This window comes from Hyla sarda, chromosome 1 (genome assembly GCF_029499605.1).
Source record: "Hyla sarda isolate aHylSar1 chromosome 1, aHylSar1.hap1, whole genome shotgun sequence".
NCBI classification, from domain to species: Eukaryota; Metazoa; Chordata; class Amphibia; order Anura; family Hylidae; genus Hyla; species Hyla sarda.
Window position 1 is genome coordinate 290,006,480 of NC_079189.1, and position 15,092 is coordinate 290,021,571.

The 15,092-nt window shown below is 44.0% G+C and overlaps 1 protein-coding gene across 7 annotated transcripts in view; it reads right to left on the reverse strand.

Moving 5' to 3' along the window:
• Positions 1-3,205: 3,205 nt before the first annotated feature.
• Positions 3,206-15,092, reverse strand: part of DAZAP1 (DAZ associated protein 1) — a 32,240-nt gene continuing 20,353 nt past the window's right edge. For 2 of the 7 annotated variants that reach the window (XM_056516817.1, XM_056516846.1), the window contains 5 exons: positions 13,665-13,818; positions 10,334-10,363; positions 10,100-10,231; positions 9,828-10,004; positions 3,206-4,188 (listed from right to left, as the gene is read on the reverse strand). In XM_056516817.1, coding sequence (XP_056372792.1) covers positions 4,016-4,188; positions 9,828-10,004; positions 10,100-10,231; positions 10,334-10,363; positions 13,665-13,818 — 666 coding nt within the window. In that variant the 3' untranslated portion in view covers positions 3,206-4,015. Of the gene's footprint in view, positions 4,189-9,435; positions 9,498-9,827; positions 10,005-10,099; positions 10,244-10,333; positions 10,364-13,664; positions 13,819-15,092 lie in introns of all 7 variants that reach the window. The other 5 variants (XM_056516833.1, XM_056516825.1, XM_056516807.1 and 2 more) reach the window with 5 other exon arrangements.

The following is a 15,092-nucleotide window of genomic DNA, read 5'->3' on the forward strand; positions in this document are numbered from 1 at the left end:
GTTTGCGATGCGGCGAAAAATTGCAGCTCATACTTCAAGCAGGAAACTTACTATAAGCCTGCCCGTGGCAAACCTCCAACTGTTCCAAAACTACAACTCCCAGCATGTACTGACAGACCGTGCATGCTGGGAGTTGTACTTTTGCAACAGCTGGAGGCACACTGGTTGGAAAACCTTCAGTTAGGTTCTGTTACCTAACTCCGTATTTTCCAACCAGTGTGCCTCCAGCTGTTACAAAACTACAACTCCCAGCATGTACTGATCGCCGAAGGGCATGCTGGGAGATGTAGTTATGGAACAGCTGGAGGTACGCAACTACAACTCCCAGCATGCCCAGACAGCTGTTCACTGCACAGTGATCTCCAAACTGTAACCCTCCAGCTGTTGCAAATCCCAGCATGCCCACACAGCAAACAGCTGTCTGGGCATGCAGGGAGTTGTAGTTTTGCAACAACTGGAGGGCTACAGTTTAGAGACCACTGTATAGTGGTCTCAAACTGTAGCCTTCCATATGTTGCCAGGCAACTCGCCCACTTCCATAGGATCTAGGGTGCTGCATCGTTGTCCTCTTCTGCCACCGATCGCCGCCAATGGGTAAGTGGACTTCGGCACCGACCCTCCTCGGTTTCCCCGTTCTGCCCTGCCTATTGTGGGTGGGCAGAACGGGGAAACCAAAAGTTTACCCCCCTGCCCCCGATCTGCTATTGGTCGTCGCTTCTAGACGACCAATAGCAGGGATAGGAGGGGTGGCACCCCTGCCATCTCACTTCTATCCCTTCAGGGGGATTGTGGGTTATCTTGGACAACCTCGATCCCCCTTATCTTCCGGGTCACCATAGACTCCTATGACCCGGAATCGGCGCAAATCACCGGTGTGAATTAACTGGGGATTGCCGACATGGGGCATTTGCATAGGGTGCCTGCTGATAGATATCAGCAGTCACCGCGGTCTGTTCCCCGCCCAGTGGGGACCGGAATTCCCACGGGCGCACAGGTACGCCCTTGGTGCTTAAAGGGTACCTCTCAAAAAAAACTTTTGATATATTATAGATTAATGTATGCAGAATAACTTTTTAATTGCATGTTATTAAAAAATATGCTTCTTTCTATTTAATTTTCCACTTTGAAGAAATGACCACTAGGGGTCTCCCTACCAGTCCTGGCAGCAAGCATTTCAGACTCATGCTGGAGTCCTAAACACTACGAGCTGCCAGCCTGCTTTGTTCACAAAGGAGAACACTCAGAGCTGCCAGCCTGATTTGTTCACAGCCTGTTTGGCTGTGAACAAAGCAGGCTGGCAGCTCTGAGTGTTTAGGACTCCAGGATGAGTCAGAAATGCTTGCTGACAGGACTGATCGGGAAAAATACAATAGAAAGAAGCATATTTTTCATTAACATGCTATTGGAAAGTTATTCAACATTCATTAATCTAAAATATATCAAAAGTTTATTTGATGAGAGGTACCCTTTAAGTACCAGGGAGCAAAAGGCGTACCTGTACGCCCTTGGTCCTTAACGGGTTAATGATTTGCTTTTTTTTTTTTATTAAATTTTTTTTAATTGAGGTGTGTAGGTTATGACCAGAATTGGTTTTGTACCAAAAGTGGAACAGTGTGATGTGGGCATTATAAAATAATGGAAGCTTTTGTTGGACACTTTTTCATAACTGTCTTAACACTTTATCATAGCCCCTCAATCTGGATTTAAATTTTTCGCAAGAAGAGTAGTGTGATCAGAAGACTTTTTTAAATGGGTAAGTTCACCAATGGGGATGGCTTGTTTGGTATGCACACAATGGCTACTATTGGCGTGGAGTGCAGTGTTTCCGGATATGGGTTTTTGATGGGTAGAAATACAAATGACTTCACCCATAACTCCCTCTAATCTCAAATCCAAAAATACAATCTCCCTATCATGGCAACTGGAGGTAAATTTTTGAATATTTTAACACAAATAATTACAAACAGTGGTATGATAGACACATCGCCCCTCCCCCAGATGAGCAGGACGTCATTGATGAATGTCCCATACCACTGGATAATGGCAGGGGGTTCACTGGAGAAAAAATGAGATGTTTCTAGCCAATGAAGGAGTGTCTTGACTCCATCGAGTTCACTTTTTTTTTTTTTTTAAATACACAGCAAAAACTAAATTGTAACTAAGCAGAAATCATGTGATTTGTTTAATAAATTCACAAAGCTCGACAGAATAAGCGCTGAATGCGCCAAGATGAAAATTGGGGGCTGTCATCAAGACTTCCCATGGAATGCTCATATACAGGGACATATCATTGCATGTTAGTCAATGCCAATTGTGCCAATGTAACGTCCTTGAAAGCCTAGTACTTCCCTGGAGACACTTCGGTATCCCAGACCATTGGAGGGGAGCTGAAAGACTCTTTACTTTTACTTAGATCAATTCAATACATGTGTTGCACTGATATATTAAATTGCTGCTCTGGTAGTAAAGCCAGTTTATGGCAAAGCAGCTCTGTCAGCCATGGAAGCCTAGAGATTGCCTCGGGATACTATGAGAAGCACAGGCTGTAGGCACACAGTGAAGTGAGCGAGTGTGTGTGTGTGTAGCATAAAACCAGAAAGTAAAGGGTTACCGCTCCAAGAGCAGTGAGGGAGGGGGAGTGGTCATCAGTGAGGACTCGCCCCCCCTGCTGTAAATTAAAAGTACTTTCACTTTGCAATCACTCCAAGTAAATAAAGTGAATTCTAAGAGAAATATTGGTCATGGACACAAAGATTACATTACAGGATCAGATACTGAGGAACATAACAGTTTTTATTTGGATGATCTGACAGGTACACTAATCACTGGCTGTCCTGCTAGGACAATGAATAAAGGACAATATAACAGCCCAGCTGGTGCGGAAAAAGGGAGGAGGCTGTTGTGTCACTATGCTACAGAAGAAACCCATATGTCATTTTATAAATTAAATATTTTTTTATCAGGTTCAGTCAGGAAAATTTTTTTAAAGGACAAGTGTCATGTAAAAAAATGAAACCCCCCCCCCCCCCCCCCAATTTTTCCCCTCCCCAATCTCCTGTTTGGTTTCCCTTTACAGCAGCATGTCATCCTTCTTGTCCTTTAAAAAAAATATTGTAATAGATTATCTTGCAGTCTGATTAGAATTGTGCGTGGGCATGTTAGATGCATATTGGTTCACTAAAAATAAAGACACCACAAGTTATAATCCAAAAGGATTTTTTTCTTTATTCAAACCAGGAGGTATTCACCAGTTAGTGCAAAATGCACTGCAAACCTTCAGCCTGAGGAATTTACATCGAGAGATGGCTCCGTTACCCCAAAATATCAGCAAAAAGGATGCGACAGGCACGGGGCATATATCAAGTCTCTACATTGGTGACTTTGGAGCAGGTGGCTGTTCCCTGCACTCTGCCTCATGTCAAGTAACAAAATTAAGAACTACACTCAGTAGGAACTCAATGGGTAACTCGGAGATGCTGACTTATTGCACTCAACAACCCACAACCCCCAAAATAAAATTAAAAGGAAAATATATTCAGAAGCAAGGAGTTAAAATTTGTCTGAACTCCAGTGTCACCGGAAACCCTGCAATTAAATTAAAAAATAAACCTGCATACATAGTAGAAAATTTTCTTTTAAAAAATTCACAATCTTTAAATGTATATACTTTATATCTTTAAACATAAAAGTTTACAATTCGTGGTAAAACAAAGGCTCAGAAAAAAATATTTCCCCCCAAAAAAAGGAAAACAAAAATGAACCAATAAACCTGAAGAGTTCTGTTAAAGCTGCAGATGTTTTCAAAACCCTGTTTGGAACCAGTGACTCATTGGCTTTATTTGTGCTGATGGGTCAAAAAAAAGATGTAAAAACTTTAGTCCAAACACCCACAGCTTCTCCTTCAATCGTACAACCTCCAAAAGTCTCTAACAGGATGTGTCTTCACCAGGTGATTGTCACAAGTTCAGAGGTGGATGTATCCTCTAGTCTCCTCTGTGCATACGCTTCCCTGATGTTAACGTCTATAAGGGTGGAATTGCACATTGTGATTCTGCCCTCGTCCCACTCCACTTCCCCCAGCGGCCGGACCTGCCGATGCTGGTGCAGTGGGTCCTGTCGTATAAGATGGGGGCTGTTGGCTGAGGTCCGAGAAACTCTGTCCAAACCCGCTCATGTCCTGTCCATATCCTATAATTAACAAACAAACAAAGATTAGGTAACAAAATCGGAATGAATTGGTCTTCAGAACGACTGGCATGTTTATATTCGTAAAGGATCTTCCACAGACTATTCAGTGCTCCATGAGACTAACAGAGGTTTAACCACCTATATATATCATTAAGAAATGTTTAAATAGGTCAAAAATGTAGACCACTTGTAACTAGAAAAGTCAATCCATTAAATAATGCCTGTTTTTAAAACTTTTTTTTTTTTTTTTTAAAAGGTCTAAACCTAAATTCTAAAAAAAAAGGGGGAAAAAAATACGAAACCTGACAGTAGAATAAATTAGTTTGCTCCTGTTTTGACCAATACCCCAATTCTTAAACTTGAAAAAGCTGCGCCTGAACAAAAACAAATGTGCACTGTTTCATTTAAAGGGAACCAATCATCAGATTTTACCCTATATAACACTTGGCAAAACATTATATAGGGTAAAATCTTTATCCTCACCATCCCTGGGGGACGCTCCTGCCTGCAAGGATGGGAAAGATATGAAGTTATAAACTGCTCCCCACCGCACCCGTAAGTAGTCCCCTGGGCAGGGAGCTCCTATTACCATATCTTCAGCCTGCTCTGATGCCCCCCTCGGCTTGATTGATTGGCCGCGCCATCGCTCTGCTCCGTCTGTTCAGTGAGCCCGCCAATCAAGCGGAGGGAGCGTTGCTGCTGGTCGAAGACATGGGACTAGATGAGAGGAGCTCCCCCCATCCAGGGGATTACTTACCGGTGCGGTGGGGAGCAGTTGAATAAGTTCATATCCTCACCTTCCCCACAGGCAGGAAAGTCCCCCGGGGATGGAGAGGATAAAGATTTTACCCTATATAACGCTTTGCCAAGCGTTATATAGGGTAAAATCTTATTATTGGTTCCCTTTAATGGTGACTATCAATAACTGTCAAACAGTTATTGGGCTGACAGCTCTTTCCCAGGCTTTACATACACATGACTGTCAAAGCCAAATGTTCACGTGTTGCTAAAGGAGAGGGGTAGGCCACAGCTAAAGGTCCTCTAGCGATGTGCATAAAGGGGCACTCCAGAGGGGGTTTCCACAATGTCAAAGATTTTTCTTAAAATGACAGTGATACTTCAATGCTCAGCATTTTCTGCCTATGTAATGACATTATAAAATAGTGACAATTCTTAAATATTTAAAATTTTATATTGGGGGGGGGGGGGGGGGGGGAGAATTAAACAATAGGTCATTTTCCGACGTTACACATCCTTCAAAAGGAAATTACCCTTTTGCAATGTTTACATCTGCACTAGAGACCCCATTCAATATAAAAAAAAAGTACCTAAAACCTGCTCTCATCCTCTCCTAGGTATCTGTCAGCATGGACGACCAAGAGCAAAGGCCCACAATGCTTCACTAGGAAAACATAAGTAAATTCAGCAGGACCAATCCTGATAAAAAGGTCTTTATTATAAAAAGTTTAAAGGGTAACTCATTAAAACTAATTTTTGCTATTGCACTCCTTATGGTAAATAAAAAATATTTCTAATATACTTTGTTTAACAAAAATGAAGTTTTATGTTTTATTTGTGCTTAAAAAAGCTCAAGAGCACGTTTTCCCCCCATCTCATACACAGACTTAGGACCGAAGCCTAAACACAGGAAGTGCAGCCTGGAGTGCTGAGGGGGGGGGGGGGGGGGTTGTCCAGCCTCATCCAATCATAGCTCCTCTCACACTTAACTGCCATATGCTGTTGGTTGGACACACGCTCTCTGCACTCCAGGCTGCACTTCCTGTGTTTAGGCTTCGGCCCAAAGTCTGTGTATAAGATGGGGGAAAATGTGCTCTTGAGTTTTTTTAAGCACAAATAAAACATAGAAAACTTCATTTTTTTAAACAAAGTATATTAGAAATATTTTTTATTTACCATAAAGGAGTGCAATAGCAAAAATTTGTTTAAATGAGAGTGTCCATTTAAAACCACATCCACATGAACAGACAACCATGCATAAAGCCTGACACTTTCATGTGTATATGATTAAGGTCATTGCCGAAACACATCAGGCTTAATGCATGTTTGTCCGTGCCATGTGGATTTGGTTTTAAACTTGTTATAATGAAGAATTTTCTATTGGGATTGGTCCTGCTGGATTCACTGCTGTTTATCTACTAGAGAATTCATTTGGCTGCAAGTTTTGTCACAACAGCACATCTAAAACAGATCTTTGTTGTCAGTCTATGGCCACCTGTGTCACACACCAGCTATGGCAGTAATGGCAGTGTGTATACCTATACCAATGTAAAAACACAGCCTGGAGCAGAACCATAGACTGGCAAAAATAGAGCAGCAAGGTAATGGGTATGTGCCCCCACTTTCTCTTTTGCTATATGCAGCTGAAAGGTTATATTTTTCTTAAAGGGGTATTCCGGCCAAAGACATCTTATCCCCTATCCAAAGGATAGGGGATAAGATGTCTGATTCAGAGACTGGAGCTGCAGCCCCGCATAGAATGCACAGGGTGAAGCACGGAAATAGAGGGGATAGGGGATAAGATGTCTTTGGCTGGAATACCCCTTTAAACCTAAAAAGTGGTTTACCCCTTAGTCTATGCAGATGATTTAAGGATTTGTGCTTGTAAAGTAAAGCTATACAGATTAGATACAAAAAAAAAAAAAAAAAAAAACGCACACACACAAAGTATTGTAGATTGTAAAACTGTTCTCTTGCTATACATTCTATATTAGCTGATTTAAAAATACATACCAAAAAAATGTACATTTATGCAAAAATTATCTTGTAAGTTCAAAGGCAATCATTGTGGGTATAAACATATTTCCATACAACTATCGGGCCTTTTGACTGATGCACCAGAATTACGATTACCCTAAAATAATATTGTTAGGAACACTTCACAATGGCAAAGTGATATGTGCACCAATATTGGGTTTAGTAGAAAGAAGGGTAAAGGGGCGAAATATAGTAGCCAGCTGGTAAATAGAGATGATACTTATTGATGTTATGTTCAAAGAAGCAGCACACAAACGCTAAAGGGTGGATATACAAATAAAAACACATTTGCATCATGGATGTCTAGCAAACTAATGAGAAGCATACACAAAAATTAGATCTGACAATATTACCTGTTATATTAAAGTGAAGCTTGATTTTCAGTTAAACTGGCTAATACAAATGCATTACCTAGCTTTATTTTTTAATCGTTCACCATTTTATTTAAAAGTTTTTGTTATTTTTGTTCACTCTCAGGCCTCATACACAGGAAGCCCCTGTATGGTTCCATATTACGGAGATACTCTTGAAAGGGACAATACCTATGTAACATAGCATTTCATAGGAGAATGTCATGATTTTGGTTCTGTGTGATGTTCTATGGAAACTGGAGGCACATAGACGTATGATAGAAGAGCCATGAGCCATTTTCTTTACAGGTAAGTATCTTGCTTTAAATGCAATGTGTCAGCAACATTTTAACTGTGCCACTATCTAAATGCCACATGCTGAAGTCAACAAAAATCCTGCTCTGTGTGTAACACTATCTTTTTTTGGTAAGTGGCTAAGAGGTGCCCAGTCCAACTAGGATTGGAATTATAAACATTTCTTATTAAAGTAAATACAGAAGTCATCCAATATATGGTAGACTAATCTTTTAGTATCTCTATTGCCCTGTCAATTTTCATAAACGCAGAGTTGAAACATCACATATCCATTAAAATGTCAGGTTTTGTGTAAATTTAATATGAAATTAGCTTTTCCACATGTTCAAAGAGGGAGAAATTCCAATAAATTTCTATAACCTGTTCCCAAAATAGAGAAACTGCAGATTTTTGTCCACATGGCCTTAGAGAATGACTAACACAAGTGGATGAGTTCAGATGTACGGTTTGAGCTCCCTTTAACAGATAACAGGTAAAGGTATCAATCTCATTGGCTACTAGTGTTTTTATACATGGATAGCATCCATGTATAAACAAAGGAATGACATCCAGGATGGAAACTGAACAAATACAATAAATGTGGTTACATACATTACATATAGATAATGGTGCTCTACCAAGCTGCCAACAAACAGCTGTATATGTGAAGTCATTTGCAAAAACAAGTAGTAGATTTTTTATGCAGTAGTCCTCTGCCCTGATATCTCATAAAAAACCAGTGTTTCCCAACCAGGGTGCCTCCAGGTGTTGCAAAACTACAACTCCCAGCATGCCTGGACAGCCTTTGGCTGTCCAGGCATGCTGGGAGTTGTAGTTTTGCAACATCTGGAGGCACCCAGGTTGGGAAACACTGCCTTATAACATAGGTTCACTTTAAAAATGCATTAATTTAAAAACCAAAAACAAATCTAGTAGGTAATATACACTTAGAATGTTTATTTCTGCCCCATTATGTATTATGCCCTCCCATACAGTGATCCAGGCTAACAGGGCAGAGTAGCGTATGTTCACATGCCTCTCCACACACCGCCATGTTATGGACTGGATCACTACATGGGCAGGCCGATGATCAAAAAAGCTACATAACAGGGCAGAAGTACCTTTATATAACCTACTGCAATCATATGTATTAATAAAAATGAGGCCAACCATTTAAAAGGGGTTTTCCTAAAAATTATATAAAAAAAAAGGGCTTCCTGGCCATCTCCAGCCTGTGTAGAAGACTAAACACCGCCAAGTTGGCTGTGTAATGCAATTTGGCCAACTCTCATTGACGTTAATAGAAGGCGTGCAAATGATTTAGTGCCAGCATCTTTACTGTTTATGTAAATACAGAAGTTACAGAAACAGCGTAGCTCGCGAGACAATGCTGTTTGCACAACTCACTCAACTCCCATTAACGTCAATAGGAGTTTGGCAAATTCATGGGAAAACCCCTTTATCATGACAGCTCTGATGGGGCAGTCCACATCACTGTATATTAACCAGTCCATATGTAACATGACAAAATACTTAAGTGAAGATGTGCAGTATAGGCTTGTTAGCGGTACTTTTAAAATTGAACCTAAATTAAAGATGTCAAAAAACTTAACGCTGCAAAGATTATGGTCTTATTTTATTTAAAAAATGCAATGACAAAGAAAAAATAATGCAAGAAGGGACAACATGTCCAAAATCTTAATCTCATGAACTGAGTGGAACCCCATAAACAGATCTGTTATTAGGGAGGCTATTTTTTCCATGCATATGCATCTGACAGGCCTCCAAAATGGAGATGGAGGATCTAACTCTACCTACCAATTCTTACCTTTTCATGTCCTTCACAGTGAGCTCATATCCACTCGGACAATTTCACAAAGCAGGCATTTCCTGGAAAGAGTGATTTCTTCAGGCTTTTTAAGTGGGAGGGTTAAGGCATGCACTACATCCCCAACCTGACATCCCACCCAGCCAGGCAATAGGCTTTTTGTGCATGGCAAGGTCAGACATGGAGAGCTCCACTCTGAAGTTATTACACTTGATGGGACATGGGAGTGTGGATTTCATATGAAGATGCAAGGATATTACTAATACTTTGTAGAGACATTGAACACTCCAGTCAGCAGGTCAGTGGGAGATATTTCAAGAGAATTTGAAACCCACCCAGCCACCCTTAAATGACATGTAGAGGGACAACACTTGCACAAGGACACCACTTACCAAACTGGCTAAAAGTAAAGTCTTGCTGACCACCAGGGGGTTTACTGAGATCCTGAGCTGACTGCCCTGGTGCTGGAGGGAACGCCAATGGCGCTGCTCCTGGAGTACCAGGTGGTGGTGGAACTCCTGATGGGACGAACTGATCAGGAGGGGGAGGGGGTGGGCCATAGCCATAGCCTGTAATAACACATCAAAAATATATAGGGATAGCTGGGGATTAGTTCTATTAGAAGATCCTGAGTGACATAAGTTTAAATTAACCTATATCTTACCAAATGGAGGTGGTGTTGCATATCCTGGTGGAAAGCCTTGTGCAGGATATCCTCCTTGGGGTGCTGACACTAGGAATGGGAAAGGCGGAGGTGGAGGAGCAGCACCTCGGCCTGCAGGAGGCCCATACCCGCCTGTGGAGAAGACTGCATTAGGAAGAACGAAAAGGTAGGAGATTGAAGTGAACTGCCCCTGAGTCATAGAGTAGCTACAAAGACATATGACCAGTTACTTACCAATTGTCTGTCCAGTAGGCATCCACATACCTAAGGGAAATCATTTATGAAAATATTAGCTGACAAAAACAACTGAGGCTGTAAATAACCTCTAAAAACTGTAGAAGAAACAACAGACCAGTGATTTTGTACACACATTAATTAGAATAGGACCCAAATATGATAGTCAGGCCCTCGCAACCTGACCTGGCTTGCAGTTGCATCTCTCCACACCTGATAGATCAGGCAGAGGACAGTGTGTGGACAACCCCTTTAAGAATTCTCCATTACCCACACTACTCAAAACCAAGGACATCGTGTGAGATTTATCAAAACACGTGTAGAGGAAGAGTGGTGCAGTTGCTTATAACAACCGATCAGATTGCTTCTTTAATTTCTGCAACTGCTTCACTCTTCCTCCACCCAGGTTTTGATAAGTCTTCCCCAAAATGAACCTTGATCTCCCTTCCATATGGAACCTGTGATAAAATAGAAAAAGGGGACAACCGTATACGGCGCCTGGTGTATTACCCAGTGGAAACAAAGGTAGGTAAGAGTTATAGCAGCTGGGGCAATATAAAGCCCCCTTCAGATGGCCGCTCACCTTGATATAGAAGAATAAAGGTGTATCACCCAACACCCAGAAAGGGGGGGGTACAAGTTGGGAAGTCAGCTGCTGTGCCACAGGTCGCTGGACTCAGAGAGGGTCCTGGTAGAGATGCGAGGATTCGGAGAAAAAGACCCAAGTGGTTCCTGAACCCCTATCCCTGTCTCTGACGTGATGAATTCAGCAGCGCCGGTTTAAAGGTCTTTTTCTCCGAATCCTCACTTCCATATGGAGTAAGTCATGTGACAACCGGGGAGAGGGGGGGGGGGGGTTGGGTGGGCGGAAGATGTCGACAGGGGAGGGGGGGGGGGTGGGGGTGTCACATGGACCGGGGGGGGGGGGGTGTCACATGGACCGGGGGGTGTCACATGGACCGGGGGGGGGGGTGGGTCACATGGACAGGGGGGGTGGGTCACATGGACAGGGGGGGGGGGGTCACATGGACAGGGGGGTCACATGAACGGGGGGGGTCACATGGACGGGGGGGGTCACATGGACGGGGGGGGTCACATGGACAGAGGGGGGGGGGTCACATGGACAGAGGGGGGGGGTCACATGGACAGAGGGGGGGGGTCACATGGACAGGGGGGGGTCACATGGACAGGGGGGGGGGTCACATGGACAGGGGGGGGGGTCACATGGACAGGGGGGGGGGGGTCACATGGACAGGGGGGGGGTCACATGGACAGGGGGGGGGGTCACATGGACAGGGGGGGGGGTCACATGGACAGGGGGGGGGTCACATGGACAGGGGGGGTCACATGGACAGGGGGGGTCACATGGACAGGGGGGGGGTCACATGGACAGGGGGGGGGTCACATGGACAGGGGGGGGGTCACATGGACAGGGGGGGGGTCACATGGACAGGGGGGGGTCACATGGACAGGGGGGGGGGTCACATGGACAGGGGGGGGTCACATGGACAGGGGGGGGTCACATGGACAGGGGGGGTCACATGGACAGGGGGGGTCACATGGACAGGGGGGGTCACATGGACAGGGGGGGTCACATGGACAGGGGGGGTCACATGGACAGGGGGGGTCACATGGACAGGGGGGGTCACATGGACAGGGGGGGGGTCACATGGACAGGGGGGGTCACATGGACAGGGGGGGGTCACATGGACAGGGGGGGGTCACATGGACAGGGGGGGGTCACATGGACAGGGGGGGGGTCACATGGACAGGGGGGGGGTCACATGGACAGGGGGGGGGGTCATATGGACAGGGGGGGGGTCATATGGACAGGGGGGGGGTCATATGGACAGGGGGGGTCATATGGACGGGGGGGGTCATATGGACAGGGGGGGGGGTCATATGGACAGGGGGGGGGGTCATATGGACGGGGGGGGGGGTCATATGGACAGGGGGGGGGGTCATATGGACAGGGGGGGGGTCATATGGACAGGGGGGGGGTCATATGGACAGGGGGGGGTCATATGGACAGGGGGGGGGTCATATGGACAGGGGGGGGTCATATGGACAGGGGGGGTCATATGGACAGGGGGGGGTCATATGGACAGGGGGGGGTCATATGGACAGGGGGGGGTCATATGGACAGGGGGGGGTCATATGGACAGGGGGGGGTCATATGGACAGGGGGGGGGGGGTCATATGGACAGGGGGGGGGGGGTCATATGGACAGGGGGGGGGTCATATGGACAGGGGGGGGGTCATATGGACAGGGGGGGGGTCATATGGACAGGGGGGGGTCATATGGACAGGGGGGGGGTCATATGGACAGGGGGGGGGTCATATGGACGGGGGGGGGGTCTGAATGATTACAGGGGTGGGAGGATGATGGATGATGACAGGGGATGGCTGATAGTTACAGCAGTTCTGACAAACGCTAAAAAAAAAAATCCCCCACATGTGACCCCATTTTGGAAACTTCACCCCTCACGGAACCTAACAAGGGATATAGCGAGCCTTAACACCCCACAGGTGTTTTGACAAATTTTCGTTAAAGTTGGACGTGAAAATAAGAAATCGGATTATTTTTTTTCACTAAAATGCTGGTGTTACCCCTTGTGAAAATAAAAACTTTGTGGTAACAGGAGAAAAAGCCCCCCAAGATTTGTAACACCATTTTTTCTGAGTATGGAAACACCCCATATGTGGATGTAAAGGGCTCTGCGGGCACACTACAGAGCTCAGAAGAGAAGGAGCACCATTGGGCTTTTTTTTGTGAGAGAATTTGGCTGGAATTGTATGCCGTCTGTTTATAAAGCCCCCATAGCGCCAGAACAATGGACTCACCCCCCACCCACACACGTGACCCCATTTTGGAAACCACACCCCTCTCGGAATGTAATAAGGGGTACAGTGAGCATTTACACCCCACAGGTGTGACAGATATTTGGAACAGTGGTCCGTGAAAATGTAACATTTAAAGCATCCCAGAGTTATTAATGCCTAAAGTGACAGTGGTCAGATTTGCAAAAAACGTCTGCGTCCTTAAGGTCAAAATGGGCTGCGTCCTTAAGGGGTTAATGACTGGCTATGTAAAGCTATCACAAGGTTAAGGCAGAATTGGCAAGCTAACTGCCTGGACACTGACTGCTGAAAAGTAAATGCTTTACATAGATTCTACCAATAAGGATCAAAGAGCACTGATGTTTTATATTTTTCTGTCATTAACTGAGGGTGCATGTGACAGATATCCAGAGATCTGTGTCCAAACATAGCTTTACTTGGACCCACCATTGCATGACTTTCTTTTCACAACAAAAATAATCAGCCTTACCTTGCGGACTGTAGCTTTGTGGCCACGTGGCGGGAGCCTGTCCTGTCCATCCATTGGCTGCAGGCTGTATCCCTCTACTTCCCCACTGGTTAGATCCTGCTAGTCCTGAAGTTTGGCTTTTACTATCGCGAGGCTCAGCACGTTTTACTTCCACCTAAACAAAGACAGGAACTGGTTAGAAAATAGCTCTCTGGTTACTGCCCACTCCCCACCCACTACACCCAAAAATATACTTATAGCTTAGCATTCTACTACTTAAATTATATTATATTAAGGACTTTATATGGGTCTCAAAAACTTGACATGTACAGTATAAAATACATAATATATATTACTCCGTGTGGAAAACTAGGGATTCTTAAGATAGAAAAAAAAAGTGAAAAAGCAAGAACGCAATGCTCTCATACGGACTGTCAGGACAGTTTTTTCATGCCATTCACCAGAGTGGCATACATCGAGTGGATAGTGGTCTAGGCTCCCCTCACATCGGACAATGTCATGGGGCTGGGATGCTGCTAGGGAGGCTGCTGATTGGCTGCTTCAGAAATAGCTAATGGAAGATAAAGACTTACCTTCCCCAGGCTAACGCTTTAAGAATCTCAATATAATTAACTCGCAAATAATGTCAGAGGGAATGGATGTGGTAAGAGAATCTTACACTATATCTAACAAAAAAAAGTAAACAAAACATGCAAGTAATAAAAAATGGACAGTTTGGTCAATAAGAAGCATATTCTTCATACTGTGTTGTTAAGTTTCATCACACTAGCCTGGTCTTCACCCACATGGATTTGGAGCTGTGTGCTTCTTGGCAACTTATTCAGTTAGGTCTCTTGTTATGCATTTCTAAATGCTTGCTTCCACATGACAATGCAATAACGTCAAGATCTATTGTTTGGACTATATGTTGCTATAGATATTATAGGTATAAACTACTTTATTAAAGAAGAGACACCATCATAAAAAGAGTCAACTGAAGCTGTACCATATTTTATTTACTATAAGTTCCTTTGTATTAGAAAGCTCTATACAAGAGAACAGTTATCTAAAAAAATATTCAGGTCTCATTTGTTATTTACTGGCCTCTGGTGTTCAGACTGCCTAGAAAGCATACAGACAAGAATACACAGGTGACTAAGGAAGGAGGCTTAGAAAAGCTACCTAGTCTCTCTTTCAGCCAGTGTGGTCACCTTTCATAATGTTATCCACCATCAAAATATACACTCCCTATCCAGTCAGTGTGAACACCAGAGACTTAGGTTTTATAAATGAAAAACAAATCAATGTTTGCAGAATTTTTAGTTTTGATGATAGTGTCCCTCAAAAGAAACATATTTCTTACTACTTAAAAGGACAACTGCAGTGGTAAACATTTATATATTCCCGTGCCCGGGCCTCAAAAATAAACAAAATAAACTTATACATACC